We start from the raw sequence: 14,983 nt of genomic DNA on the forward strand, positions 1-14,983 counted from the left end.
TTCAGTGGCCCTACAGTAATCCTCTTCCGTAGCTTTGTGTGTAAAACATTAATGGGAAAAAACCAAAAAACAATTAGCACAAAAGTTAAAACACACCAAGGAAAATGCAGCATTTAGTAAAAGATGTTTTATTCACAATAGAAGTGTAACAAATATAGTTTATTAAAAAGTCTGCTCCTCAATATTATCATTTTATTTCATAAGTTCAGAAGAATCTTTATATAAATCCCAAACGGCTCATTTGCCGTGATGCAATATTTACATTTGATATCAACAATAATTTTATTTAACACAACAAATTAAATTTCCCCACAAAATCAAAACACTGCGTACAAATGTAAAATAATCTATGTGCAAGGGAATGATTGAGCCAGAGGATACTTTGTTTTTTTTTTTTACATTTCTGAGGCTGTTTTCATACAGTTGAAGCTCCAAAATGTTTGGATGATTAGAGGTTGATATAGGAGTCGATGTCGCTGTGAGTCAGATGCCTAAATGAGCGAGATCCTCCTTTATTACCACTGACAGAAAGGCAACGATGCACAACACAATAGCCAGAAAAATCACCAAACAGTCCAAACATTTTAGAGGATTAAATAACTAAAGTCTGACTGTGAGGAATCCAAATACATTCAACATTTTCTCCAGACGAATGCTGCGGGAGACAAAAGAAATGCTGCAGATCAGCCCTTTAAAGCATAAAAAAACCCTTAATAATTCTCTAAAGCATCATCTGAAAACAGATTAACCGGGAATCTGAACAGCTAATCGAATATTTCCTGCAAAGAGAACAATGACATAAAACATCTGAATTAATAAATCCTTAAAGCAGCAGTACCTCAGTGCCAGGAAGGTTAATAAACATGAAAATGTCTTAAATCCAAACTCCTGCTTAATAGAATCAAATTCATTTAGTTGAATTTTGTCTAAAATCAAACATTGTTACTTTGTTTGGACAAGAATCTGATATGAAAAAAAATAATAATTCTCAGTGTCATCATGGTAAAATCAGAAACATGAAAATGCTGCTTTAGGAAAGTAAATTTTATTTATTCACTATAGGTGTAAAGCCATAAATTAATTCACTGGTTCTTGTTGAACTGAAGCTGAAAAACTCCTGCTGAAGTTGTGGAATTTGGTTTTGCTCTTCCATCCTCAGGGCGTCTCATTCGCCAGTTTTTACATCTCTGTTAAATGTTGCTCTGCAGCCTTTTGTGCTTTTTAAGACACACAAATACGCAAAATACAAGAAAAGAACTTCACATTTGATGGTACATTCATTCATCCCTGTCCTGCGTCTAATTATTTATAATCTTTCTGTTGCTTAAAGATGAGAAAAATAACCATTTTATTCATTTTTTTGGCAGATTACTGAGTAACTTTTTGTTATTTCTGCATCCAAGTTTATTTCTTTCCTTCAGCGCCCCCTTGAGGTTGGCTGCCAGTACCAGCATGCTCTATGATTTCTAGGTTATTAGCACAATCAGCCGCTAACAGTTTCACAGAGACGCAATTTCAAATACAGGAAAACATCACAGATCAGAGAACTCAGACAAGAAATAAGGCAAAAATAAATTGCAGTCAAATTTGAGATAATTTAATACAAAATCTTAACAACAAAACTTTCCCTGAAGGAGGAAATTAAAGCTAATTAATCTGATGAGAAAACAAAAAAGATTTGATCCCAAAACTTTGGAAAAACGGATCAGATTCCCCCTCAGAGGAGAAGAAAAGAAATCCCCAATGAGCTTTAAAAATAATCATATAAACATGTTTGATTAAGTCGCTTCGATTTCATTTGTTTTTCTTTTTTAAAGAATAAAATCAATAATCATTTTTTCTTCAGTTTTCCACCACATTTTGTCTCCTTTCATTTTTTTTCTTTTGAGCAGAGCTTTTTCAAACCTCTTAGATAATCCATGCAGTTTTTTTTTTAACAACCTGCCATCTGCTGCTTACTGATGAATATGATCCGCTGCCACAAACATTATCATTTGGCCAGATGAGAGAAAAAGATCTGCACGCCTTGCACATTGTGATTAGTAATGACTTTATAATGCAGCTAATTTCACAGTCTGCAACCGTTTCAGGAAGCGCAGTCGCAGTCTGATGCCACTAGATGTCAGTGTAGTCCAGGAAAACAGACTCTAGGCTCGGATTGATTTTCCTCAGAAAGGGGAAATAATGTTTTTAACTCATGTCTAGTTTTAGTTAAGTCTCCCTAAAAGGGACGGGTAGAAACTTAAAGCTGGAAGTTTTTTTCTTCCATAAATCCTTTATGTGTCTATAAACTGCTCCCCTGTCAGACTCCTCTGTTTTTAACAGTGAAGGCACTAGATTAAACACTAAATCGCATACACCTCTGGGGTAAAATAGGGAAAGATTAGCAACGTTAATGACTGAGAAAACGACGTACTGTGGTGGAAAAGGTTTGATATGTCAGTATGTCTGTGAAGGTGGAGCATCTAGAGCAAAGTCCTCACAAAGGAGACAAGATCCTGCCTGACTGATTAAAACAGGAAGAAAAAAAGAAGAGGAGAAAGTTTATCTGAGCTTTCTGTTAGGGTAAAGTTTATATCCACTCATCAATGGCATCAAGGTCACATCCATTTTAATAGATCATTTAAATTGGTGTTTTTCAGAAATCATTATAAACCATCTAAATCTAATGATTTTTTTTAAAGCAAAGCCACATGGGCTCAAAATATATTCATATACCGGTTTAACTGCAATCTTTAAAGGTCTGCATTCTAAAAGTAGTTTAGAATCTGGTTCTGGACCATTCTCCTGTTGGGAAACCAGACTGTGTCCAAGTTTCAACCATCTGACCCAAACTGTCTCCCTCTGGTGTTCAGAACTTTTTAGCACCAACCCAGAACCCTTCAAGCCTTCTGGGCTGAGCTTAACTTCAGCGATGAGGATGAGGCTACAGCGCAGGAAAGAAGTCCGGATAGACTGAGATGGCAAAAGTTTAAATAAAAACAAACAACTGTCCGGCACAGTGGTGGTAGCATCATGCACTGTTAGTTAAAAAAATGCAGGTGAAGGAAGGCTGTTTTTATGTATTTAGACTTAGCCTAACTTGGACATATTAAGGCTTTTCTACAGAAGATTTCAGACAATTTTTAAGAAAAGATGAAAAATTGAGGTTTCAAAAAGCCCAGGTTTTCCATCCAATCAGGTTTGACTTTCCTGTTGAAATCTACAGTCAATACAACTTTAAAGCAGCAGAGTGAGAGCTACGATTCTGGGTTTAAAGGTTTGGTTTTATTCATGAAGATGATCTAATGATTTTAAACTGTAATGATAGCTGATATTAGATATGATTTCCCAATAATAGATCAATTTCCCTGCCTGTTTTGACACTGAATAAAACAAATACACAGCTATTTATTCCTGCAGACATTTTCTTTGCTGAAAAATCTGAACCAAATAAATATTTGATTTACTCCACAGACCAATTTTAATCCAGTTTAAGATTCAAGTCTGACTTCATGAAAACCCAAGTATAAATCGGTTTTTACAGGAAAGTAAATGCTAAAAAAAAAAAAAAAAATCGGTCAAACTAATGGAAATCTGAGATGAAGGAATAATCCAAAAGCCGGTGAAAGATACTGAAGAAAAGCTGCAGAAGAAGAACGGTGAGACAGCTGGGAGGTAGGATGGAGGCGTGATTGGTAGCAGAGCACAGAGCAGTCAGAAACAGATGTTCCCATCTGTAAAGTAAAGGAAAATCCCAGCGGTTCTCCGTCACAACTGGTTCTTAATCAGACAATGAAGCAGCCAAATGAAAACCTAGAAAAAGTAACCGAGTGTCTCAGCTCACCCTGTCAGTCAGAGCCGAGGGTTTTTTTGTTCCCAAACGTCCTTAACTCACAGAGCCGCCTGGTTTCACCCTGACAGAAAACCAAACCGAAACAAGGAGGGTCCTGATAAGGTGACAGCTGATTGGATGGTCAGCTGATTATCTCTGCTTCTTCAAATCCAAACAGGAAGTTTTCATCAACCTTCAAGTTATCCTGTTTAAATAAGCTGCTCCCAAAACCACAGATCAGTGTTTGATTAAAAAAAAACAAAATCAAATGAGGATCGACAGATAAAACTAGACTTAATCAGATCTGGTCCTTAAAAAGAAAAGAATTAAAATCTGATCAGGATGAATCTGTCGCCACTTTGGGCTCAGCAGGAGGCTCAGATATACAGGTTCTCACTCGTCTTGAGGCCTCTGCTACTCCACTTCGTTGTGCGTGTCTTTTTTCTCCTTCCTGATGACCGGCAGAGGGTGGGCCTCGGTGTTGAAGACCCAGTGCTCAAAGGGTAGGTGGTCGTCATCAGAGAAGAGCAGGTAGAGATACCTTCAGGGTGCAGAAAACAAGGCGTGAAAGGAATGAAAAACAGAAACATGTCAAACTCAATTTTAATGTAGCGAAGTTTCATTGAATTTTCAGCTCATTAGAAAATAACTCAAAAGATAAAAAACAACCCTGCAAGAAATAATTCTGTTTTTATACTCCAAGGGCTTCCTTTACACAATGATTTATTTAATCCACTTTATTTATACAGTTCCAAATCACAACATGTTATCTCAAGGCACTTTAGAGACAATTTATAAGGTTTGATCCCTTTGATCTAAGCACATGATAAGCTTTTAATAACAATTATTGGTTTTATCTTATAAAAGCCAGTGTTTCCGTTAGTAGTTAATCAATTTATCAAAGGTTTAGTCTGCCTCTGGATCGCAGTAGACAATAGATCTAAAACCATACAGCATGGCTGGATGTATAAAAAACGAAGAGTGCATCTAGTTTAATAATTTCTTTCCATTTCTGCGCTATAAAAATATACCGTAGCTTCAGATAATGGAAATCTTTTAAACTTAATGAATACGTGGATCTAAAACCTTGTCATGCCTTAAGCCATGGTATTAATTGTGGAGATTGGGGACAATGCTGGTCGTCTTTGAAAAGCTGAGCTTCACCCCTGAAAAACACTCAGACAGAAGACAGGAAAATGCCTCCCCTGCTGCGCTCCAGGCGGTGTTCAAACACCTGTGGATCCAAGAGGGGATCCCACTTTAGCTGCTTTTCTTTGCCATCAGACCAAATGGAAAAACTCAGAATAATTCACTAAATGAGTTACTTAAAGGTAAGCCGATAACAGGATCTACAGGTCTAATTGGGTAAATCATAAAGTCCTGATTCGACATTAAAAGCTTAAACAGGAGATTAATGGTGATGGATTCTGAGTTTTGTGTTTTGTTCTCCTCGATGAAAAGCAGCTGAACAAACGACAAAGCAGCGGCTGAATTTGCTTCCTCTTTGCAGAGAGCGGTAAGTGATGGAGAGCGGACGGCAGGGTGAAGTATGGCCGTGTCCTCGGCAGCAGGAGTGAGATGAATATCAGAAGCGGCTCTGCAGTAGGGGTGTACATCACCCCCATCATGGCGATTCGATTCAGTATCGATTTCCTGACCCAACGATTCGATTATTTTCGATACTCAAGAATACACCACGATATGATTCAATTCGATTAATTGTTTTTTTTTTTTTTTCCCCACACCTTACAGGCTAGACAATGTTTCAAATTTGAAATAAATCAGTGAAAGCTATAATATTGTTATGCATTTTCTTTTTTAGAAACAACAGAAAATAACAGAAGCAAAAAAGTTGCACTCCACCTAATCCTATTAAAACCTCATTCACTGAAAAATAATAAAAAATCCCTGCGTTATAGATTCTGAAAGGTCTTGCATCAAAAAATACTGCACTAAATCAGTGCAATGAGTGCAATGCAATACCTCTGCTGCAGACGTCCCGCCCCCTCCACAGATGCTCCGCTGCACCTCTCCCAAATTGTAGCTATCCGCAGACAGGAGGTCGGCTTGTTTTGTTTTTATGACCGAAATTGCGGAAAACAACTCGTGAAGTTTGACCCGCTAGAAGAGCGAGGTGCGCGAGAACGCTGGGACCTTTTTTCCACCTGGATCTCCGCTCTTTTTGGCCCTCATGTCCCTCCGTCGTCNTTCAGTGGCCCTACAGTAATCCTCTTCCGTAGCTTTGTGTGTAAAACATTAATGGGAAAAAACCAAAAAACAATTAGCACAAAAGTTAAAACACACCAAGGAAAATGCAGCATTTAGTAAAAGATGTTTTATTCACAATAGAAGTGTAACAAATATAGTTTATTAAAAAGTCTGCTCCTCAATATTATCATTTTATTTCATAAGTTCAGAAGAATCTTTATATAAATCCCAAACGGCTCATTTGCCGTGATGCAATATTTACATTTGATATCAACAATAATTTTATTTAACACAACAAATTAAATTTCCCCACAAAATCAAAACACTGCGTACAAATGTAAAATAATCTATGTGCAAGGGAATGATTGAGCCAGAGGATACTTTGTTTTTTTTTTTTACATTTCTGAGGCTGTTTTCATACAGTTGAAGCTCCAAAATGTTTGGATGATTAGAGGTTGATATAGGAGTCGATGTCGCTGTGAGTCAGATGCCTAAATGAGCGAGATCCTCCTTTATTACCACTGACAGAAAGGCAACGATGCACAACACAATAGCCAGAAAAATCACCAAACAGTCCAAACATTTTAGAGGATTAAATAACTAAAGTCTGACTGTGAGGAATCCAAATACATTCAACATTTTCTCCAGACGAATGCTGCGGGAGACAAAAGAAATGCTGCAGATCAGCCCTTTAAAGCATAAAAAAACCCTTAATAATTCTCTAAAGCATCATCTGAAAACAGATTAACCGGGAATCTGAACAGCTAATCGAATATTTCCTGCAAAGAGAACAATGACATAAAACATCTGAATTAATAAATCCTTAAAGCAGCAGTACCTCAGTGCCAGGAAGGTTAATAAACATGAAAATGTCTTAAATCCAAACTCCTGCTTAATAGAATCAAATTCATTTAGTTGAATTTTGTCTAAAATCAAACATTGTTACTTTGTTTGGACAAGAATCTGATATGAAAAAAAATAATAATTCTCAGTGTCATCATGGTAAAATCAGAAACATGAAAATGCTGCTTTAGGAAAGTAAATTTTATTTATTCACTATAGGTGTAAAGCCATAAATTAATTCACTGGTTCTTGTTGAACTGAAGCTGAAAAACTCCTGCTGAAGTTGTGGAATTTGGTTTTGCTCTTCCATCCTCAGGGCGTCTCATTCGCCAGTTTTTACATCTCTGTTAAATGTTGCTCTGCAGCCTTTTGTGCTTTTTAAGACACACAAATACGCAAAATACAAGAAAAGAACTTCACATTTGATGGTACATTCATTCATCCCTGTCCTGCGTCTAATTATTTATAATCTTTCTGTTGCTTAAAGATGAGAAAAATAACCATTTTATTCATTTTTTTGGCAGATTACTGAGTAACTTTTTGTTATTTCTGCATCCAAGTTTATTTCTTTCCTTCAGCGCCCCCTTGAGGTTGGCTGCCAGTACCAGCATGCTCTATGATTTCTAGGTTATTAGCACAATCAGCCGCTAACAGTTTCACAGAGACGCAATTTCAAATACAGGAAAACATCACAGATCAGAGAACTCAGACAAGAAATAAGGCAAAAATAAATTGCAGTCAAATTTGAGATAATTTAATACAAAATCTTAACAACAAAACTTTCCCTGAAGGAGGAAATTAAAGCTAATTAATCTGATGAGAAAACAAAAAAGATTTGATCCCAAAACTTTGGAAAAACGGATCAGATTCCCCCTCAGAGGAGAAGAAAAGAAATCCCCAATGAGCTTTAAAAATAATCATATAAACATGTTTGATTAAGTCGCTTCGATTTCATTTGTTTTTCTTTTTTAAAGAATAAAATCAATAATCATTTTTTCTTCAGTTTTCCACCACATTTTGTCTCCTTTCATTTTTTTTCTTTTGAGCAGAGCTTTTTCAAACCTCTTAGATAATCCATGCAGTTTTTTTTTTAACAACCTGCCATCTGCTGCTTACTGATGAATATGATCCGCTGCCACAAACATTATCATTTGGCCAGATGAGAGAAAAAGATCTGCACGCCTTGCACATTGTGATTAGTAATGACTTTATAATGCAGCTAATTTCACAGTCTGCAACCGTTTCAGGAAGCGCAGTCGCAGTCTGATGCCACTAGATGTCAGTGTAGTCCAGGAAAACAGACTCTAGGCTCGGATTGATTTTCCTCAGAAAGGGGAAATAATGTTTTTAACTCATGTCTAGTTTTAGTTAAGTCTCCCTAAAAGGGACGGGTAGAAACTTAAAGCTGGAAGTTTTTTTCTTCCATAAATCCTTTATGTGTCTATAAACTGCTCCCCTGTCAGACTCCTCTGTTTTTAACAGTGAAGGCACTAGATTAAACACTAAATCGCATACACCTCTGGGGTAAAATAGGGAAAGATTAGCAACGTTAATGACTGAGAAAACGACGTACTGTGGTGGAAAAGGTTTGATATGTCAGTATGTCTGTGAAGGTGGAGCATCTAGAGCAAAGTCCTCACAAAGGAGACAAGATCCTGCCTGACTGATTAAAACAGGAAGAAAAAAAGAAGAGGAGAAAGTTTATCTGAGCTTTCTGTTAGGGTAAAGTTTATATCCACTCATCAATGGCATCAAGGTCACATCCATTTTAATAGATCATTTAAATTGGTGTTTTTCAGAAATCATTATAAACCATCTAAATCTAATGATTTTTTTTAAAGCAAAGCCACATGGGCTCAAAATATATTCATATACCGGTTTAACTGCAATCTTTAAAGGTCTGCATTCTAAAAGTAGTTTAGAATCTGGTTCTGGACCATTCTCCTGTTGGGAAACCAGACTGTGTCCAAGTTTCAACCATCTGACCCAAACTGTCTCCCTCTGGTGTTCAGAACTTTTTAGCACCAACCCAGAACCCTTCAAGCCTTCTGGGCTGAGCTTAACTTCAGCGATGAGGATGAGGCTACAGCGCAGGAAAGAAGTCCGGATAGACTGAGATGGCAAAAGTTTAAATAAAAACAAACAACTGTCCGGCACAGTGGTGGTAGCATCATGCACTGTTAGTTAAAAAAATGCAGGTGAAGGAAGGCTGTTTTTATGTATTTAGACTTAGCCTAACTTGGACATATTAAGGCTTTTCTACAGAAGATTTCAGACAATTTTTAAGAAAAGATGAAAAATTGAGGTTTCAAAAAGCCCAGGTTTTCCATCCAATCAGGTTTGACTTTCCTGTTGAAATCTACAGTCAATACAACTTTAAAGCAGCAGAGTGAGAGCTACGATTCTGGGTTTAAAGGTTTGGTTTTATTCATGAAGATGATCTAATGATTTTAAACTGTAATGATAGCTGATATTAGATATGATTTCCCAATAATAGATCAATTTCCCTGCCTGTTTTGACACTGAATAAAACAAATACACAGCTATTTATTCCTGCAGACATTTTCTTTGCTGAAAAATCTGAACCAAATAAATATTTGATTTACTCCACAGACCAATTTTAATCCAGTTTAAGATTCAAGTCTGACTTCATGAAAACCCAAGTATAAATCGGTTTTTACAGGAAAGTAAATGCTAAAAAAAAAAAAAAAAATCGGTCAAACTAATGGAAATCTGAGATGAAGGAATAATCCAAAAGCCGGTGAAAGATACTGAAGAAAAGCTGCAGAAGAAGAACGGTGAGACAGCTGGGAGGTAGGATGGAGGCGTGATTGGTAGCAGAGCACAGAGCAGTCAGAAACAGATGTTCCCATCTGTAAAGTAAAGGAAAATCCCAGCGGTTCTCCGTCACAACTGGTTCTTAATCAGACAATGAAGCAGCCAAATGAAAACCTAGAAAAAGTAACCGAGTGTCTCAGCTCACCCTGTCAGTCAGAGCCGAGGGTTTTTTTGTTCCCAAACGTCCTTAACTCACAGAGCCGCCTGGTTTCACCCTGACAGAAAACCAAACCGAAACAAGGAGGGTCCTGATAATAAGGTGACAGCTGATTGGATGGTCAGCTGATTATCTCTGCTTCTTCAAATCCAAACAGGAAGTTTTCATCAACCTTCAAGTTATCCTGTTTAAATAAGCTGCTCCCAAAACCACAGATCAGTGTTTGATAAAAAAAAAACTAAATCAAATGAGGATCGACAGATAAAACTAGACTTAATCAGATCTGGTCCTTAAAAAGAAAAGAATTAAAATCTGATCAGGATGAATCTGTCGCCACTTTGGGCTCAGCAGGAGGCTCAGATATACAGGTTCTCACTCGTCTTGAGGCCTCTGCTACTCCACTTCGTTGTGCGTGTCTTTTTTCTCCTTCCTGATGACCGGCAGAGGGTGGGCCTCGGTGTTGAAGACCCAGTGCTCGAAGGGTAGGTGGTCGTCATCAGAGAAGAGCAGGTAGAGATACCTTCAGGGCGCAGAAAACAAGGCGTGAAAGGAATGAAAAACAGAAACATGTCAAACTCAATTTTAATGTAGCGAAGTTTCATTGAATTTTCAGCTCATTAGAAAATAACTCAAAAGATAAAAAACAACCCTGCAAGAAATAATTCTGTTTTTATACTCCAAGGGCTTCCTTTACACAATGATTTATTTAATCCACTTTATTTATACAGTTCCAAATCACAACATGTTATCTCAAGGCACTTTAGAGACAATTTATAAGGTTTGATCCCTTTGATCTAAGCACATGATAAGCTTTTAATAACAATTATTGGTTTTATCTTATAAAAGCCAGTGTTTCCGTTAGTAGTTAATCAATTTATCAAAGGTTTAGTCTGCCTCTGGATCGCAGTAGACAATAGATCTAAAACCATACAGCATGGCTGGATGTATAAAAAACGAAGAGTGCATCTAGTTTAATAATTTCTTTCCATTTCTGCGCTATAAAAATATACCGTAGCTTCAGATAATGGAAATCTTTTAAACTTAATGAATACGTGGATCTAAAACCTTGTCATGCCTTAAGCCGTGGTATTAATTGTGGAGATTGGGGGCCATGCTGGTCGTCTTTGAAAAGTTGAGCTTCACCCCTGAAAAACACTCAGAGACAGAAGACAGGAAAATGTGATGCCTCCCCTGCTGCGCTCCCGGCGCAGTTCAAACACCTGTGGATCCAAGAGGGGATCCCACTTTAGCTGCTTTTCTTTGCCATCAGACCAAATGAACAAACTCAGAATAATTCACTAATAATTCACCAGGATCCCAGAGAAACATTACCGCTTTGGACTTCATGGACCTGTTGCTAAATGGAAACCATGTCTTCAACCTCTACTCAGACATACAGTAGAGTCTGACTAATTAAGGGAAACAACGTTCTGAATGTTACATTTGGTTTAAATTGAAGTTTACACAGTGGAAAGATTCTCCTTTCTTTTTTTTTCTTCACAAGGAAAGATTTATTGATAAAAAAAGTTCCACAACTCACTGCTAAACCAAATCCCAACATCTCTTATGCTCTGCCTTCCTCAGAGGTGAAGACAATCCCTTTGGTCCCCGGTCTGTTTGGCTAACCTCCACTTTTTTGCAGAAGCCGTCTGGAGTATATGCATAAAAAAAAGGAGGAAGGAGGGAGCAGCTAGGAGCGGCTCTGATGGCTTCAATAGAATTAAAGGAAACTGGGTCATAAATTTGCAGAAAGCTCTTGAAAAAAATGAGACGTTGGAACTGAACCGATGCAGTCATTGATTGAGCTCATCACGGTGGAAAAATCTACCCTGCTGCAGCCAATTTAAGCTGATTTATAGCGTCCTCCGCTTCCATTGGTGCCCCTGGCAAACACGCAGAAGGAGCCTAAATAAATCCACATTTTACTGCCATAACCTCGTATTTAAAAAGGAGTAAATGAAGCTTTAATGTGAGATTTCACAAACAGATGAGCTGAAGATGACCCATGTTTCAGATCAAATATCCAGCTAAAACACCCAGTTTTATCAAACATGTCTGGGGAGAGCAGGCCCACAGCATTACAGATCCTCTGCCTTACCTAACAATGGTGCTTCTTCACTGAATTTTCTAGTTGTGCATTTTTTTAACCCCTGATCATTGTCCTCGCTGCGTGTCCAGCCTTATTAATGACAGTTCAAATCATTTCACTGAAGGTAAGCGGTACGCTTTTGTTTCTCATCACTCATCCTTCTCATGAGGAGAAATTATTCCAGTACGTTCCTGAAACTTTCTTTAGAGTTTGTGGATCTTAGAGTCATTCCTGGTTCTCCCTTAGTGGAGGCTGCCAGTAAACGGTGATGTGATACGGGTGCAGAGCGCTGCCTGATCAGAGGATCTAATCTCCTCAATGAAAAACCGTTTCTGCATCTGCTCTTAACTTCCGCGCTCACTTGTTGTCTGATGGTAGACAGAGTGTGGAAATCTGTGGGGTTTATAAATCTGCAGCCAAAGGCGGAAAACAAACAAAGACAGGCGTTCCCAGAAGTCAATGTACGGGTTCTTTTCTTCTGTTTCGCTTCCACTACTTATTATTGGCAGAGACTTTATGCCATCAGAATTTAGCAGCTTATGCTTTGCAGGTTTGTAAATATATCCATCCCACACTGTGGCTCACCAGCTGACAGCAGCAGAGATTGAAAACTGACGCCTGGGTTTGAGAAGCTCTACAGCCGTCGCACTCCTCTAGTTTAACTTTGCTCCTACTACCACCAGAGGTGTCAAGTAACAAAGTACAAACACCGTACTCAAGTACGCTTTTTAGGTATCTATACTTTACTCCATTACTTATTTTTCTTCCTACTTCTGACTTCTACTCATTATAATTTCACACAAGTATCTGTACATTCTATTCCTTACATTTTTAAAACAAATGTTACTTGCTTCTCTTGGCTTCGGTTTTATGTTTATAAATATTTATATAACGTCATGTGCGCCATCCAATGCAGGTCATTGGCTCCATCCACATCTAGTGAAAACTAGTGTTGGATGAGTCGTATAACACAAACACTCATTGCTTAGCTAAAGGAAATCATCAGAAGCAAGCAGGTGTTCTTCAAACTGCTAACGTGAATTGTCTATGCCATGCTACAATGATGGATTCAGAAAAAGATGTTGAAATATCTGAAAGGTCGGATACAGGCGAGAGCGTATCGGGAGACGGAGACCAACAAGACCTCCCTCATCCTTGACCCTATCTCAAAGAATTTTTCTAAATACTTGTAAAATTAAGCTTTCAGTTCATATAATGGCTTTTGGCTGTTTTTTTAATAGGTTACTTTATACTTTTATAGCTTTTGGAGCACATACTTTTTCACTTTTACTTGAGTAAAGAGGTCAAGTTGATACTTCATATTCTTCCAGAGTGTTTTTAAACTGCAGTATCTATACTTCTACTTAAGTAACAAATGTGTGTACTTGACACCACTGTCTGTCACTACTGATAAAAAATATAAAAATATCTCATCTATTCCCCTCAAAATACCTCAAAGTTTGTAGCTGTAAATGTAGCAAAATGGGAAAGAGTTAAAGTTATTATTACAGTCGTCTACCAAGTCTCTCTGTGCATGAAATAACCTTGCCTCAAACCTATAAGCCTCTCCATGACGCTGAGCTGCGGTGAATGACAGCTTCAGCTCGTGTGCCAGAGACAGTTGACACCTCTGTCAGCTTAGGCCCGCAGGGTCCCAGACCCTCAGTGAGGCTCAATGACAACGACAATCACAGGAGGACAGAAGTGGAGGCTGTTCAGTTTGGTCTTACTTTAGCGTCTCGGCTAAGTAGAAGCTCTGCTGTACGTCGTCGTGGCTTGGCGTCTTGGCGTAGACGTCTCTGACGCCGCTGTAGCCCCCTTCTAATCTGCAGTGCTGCTCCAAGGCCTGAATGAGACGCACAGATAAAAGAGAACACTTTAAATATCACTGAACCCTCGAGCAGGTTATTTTTTTTTTAATACTGACTGAGCTGAATAAACTCTTCCTCACTTTAAAGAAAATATCTTTTTTTTTTTTTTTTTTACCTTTATTTAATCAGGAAAAAATATCCCATTGAGATTAAAAAACTCTTTTTCAATTGAATCCTGGCTAAGAGGCAGCAAAGTTACATAATAAACAGAGATACATTAAATTAAATGACAGGTACATAAAAAACATATCAAGTAAAACAATTACAGATCATTGAGACTGCTTTAAATACTTTCACTTTCAACTTAAAAGCATTTAAAGATAAAAACTTAGTCAACTTCCAGTTTCTTTGTAACAAATTCCCTGCACAAGGAGCTGCGTAGCTAAAGGCTTTCTGCCCTAGTTCTGGGCAGGCAAAAGGAACAGTGAGCAACATCTGATGGTTGGATCTCAGGGCAGAAGAAGCCATGCTTTTCTTTGTAAGTAAGGTACAAATGTAAGAGGGCAGTAATCCAAGAAGGGCCTAACCCTGTACCTAACCCTAACCCACCTGAGAGTACAGGTCACAGTGATGTCATGGCTCTACAGTTTGTGATGAACCATAATGAAGGATGGTAAACAGAGTCCAACATTTGAAGACATGAAGAAGTAGCATTGTTATAAAAAAGGTCACCATAAAAGTCTTAAAATAGTATGGGAAAGAGATTTGGGTTGCATTTTTGAAAATGGAATATGGGACTATTGTTTCTGAAAGCAGGCGTTATATAAGAGAGGCCAAACGGAAATTTATTCAATATAAAATTTTGAACAGGTATTATCTTAAACCAGTAAGAGTGCATAAGATGGATATTAGCAAAGATGACTTATGCTGGAAATGCCAAAGAGCAAGAGGCACATTGCTGCATGCTTTGTGGGAATGTCCGCTGATCTCTCCAATATGGAATAGTGTTATAAAATACATGGAGGGATGGTTAAAGAGTAAACTGCCTATTTCACCAAGACTGTCCCTGTTGGGGGACAGAGGTTTGGTCCCAGGTGTCCATAAAGCAGCTTTCAGAGTACTGAACACTGGATTTGTTACCTGTGCCCGTCTCATTTTGACTCTATGGAAGATACCACAGACTCCAGCTTTCAAAACATGGAGAGTGAATGACTGAAAATACA

General features: G+C 38.0%; 1 protein-coding gene across 1 annotated transcript in view; it reads right to left on the reverse strand.

Annotated features, from left to right (window-relative positions):
• Positions 1–8,715: 8,715 nt before the first annotated feature.
• Positions 8,716–14,983, reverse strand: part of LOC107083523 (mannosyl-oligosaccharide 1,2-alpha-mannosidase IA-like) — a 187,300-nt gene continuing 181,032 nt past the window's right edge. Inside the window, exons 11-12 of the mRNA XM_015372830.1 lie at positions 13,680–13,795; positions 8,716–10,380 (exon numbers count right to left, since the gene is read on the reverse strand). Of these exons, the coding sequence (XP_015228316.1) occupies positions 10,254–10,380; positions 13,680–13,795 (243 nt within the window). The 3' untranslated portion in view covers positions 8,716–10,253. The remainder of the gene's footprint in view (positions 10,381–13,679; positions 13,796–14,983) is intronic.

This window comes from Cyprinodon variegatus, unplaced genomic scaffold (genome assembly GCF_000732505.1).
Source record: "Cyprinodon variegatus isolate N-32 unplaced genomic scaffold, C_variegatus-1.0 Scaffold76, whole genome shotgun sequence".
Lineage (NCBI taxonomy): Eukaryota > Metazoa > Chordata > Actinopteri > Cyprinodontiformes > Cyprinodontidae > Cyprinodon > Cyprinodon variegatus.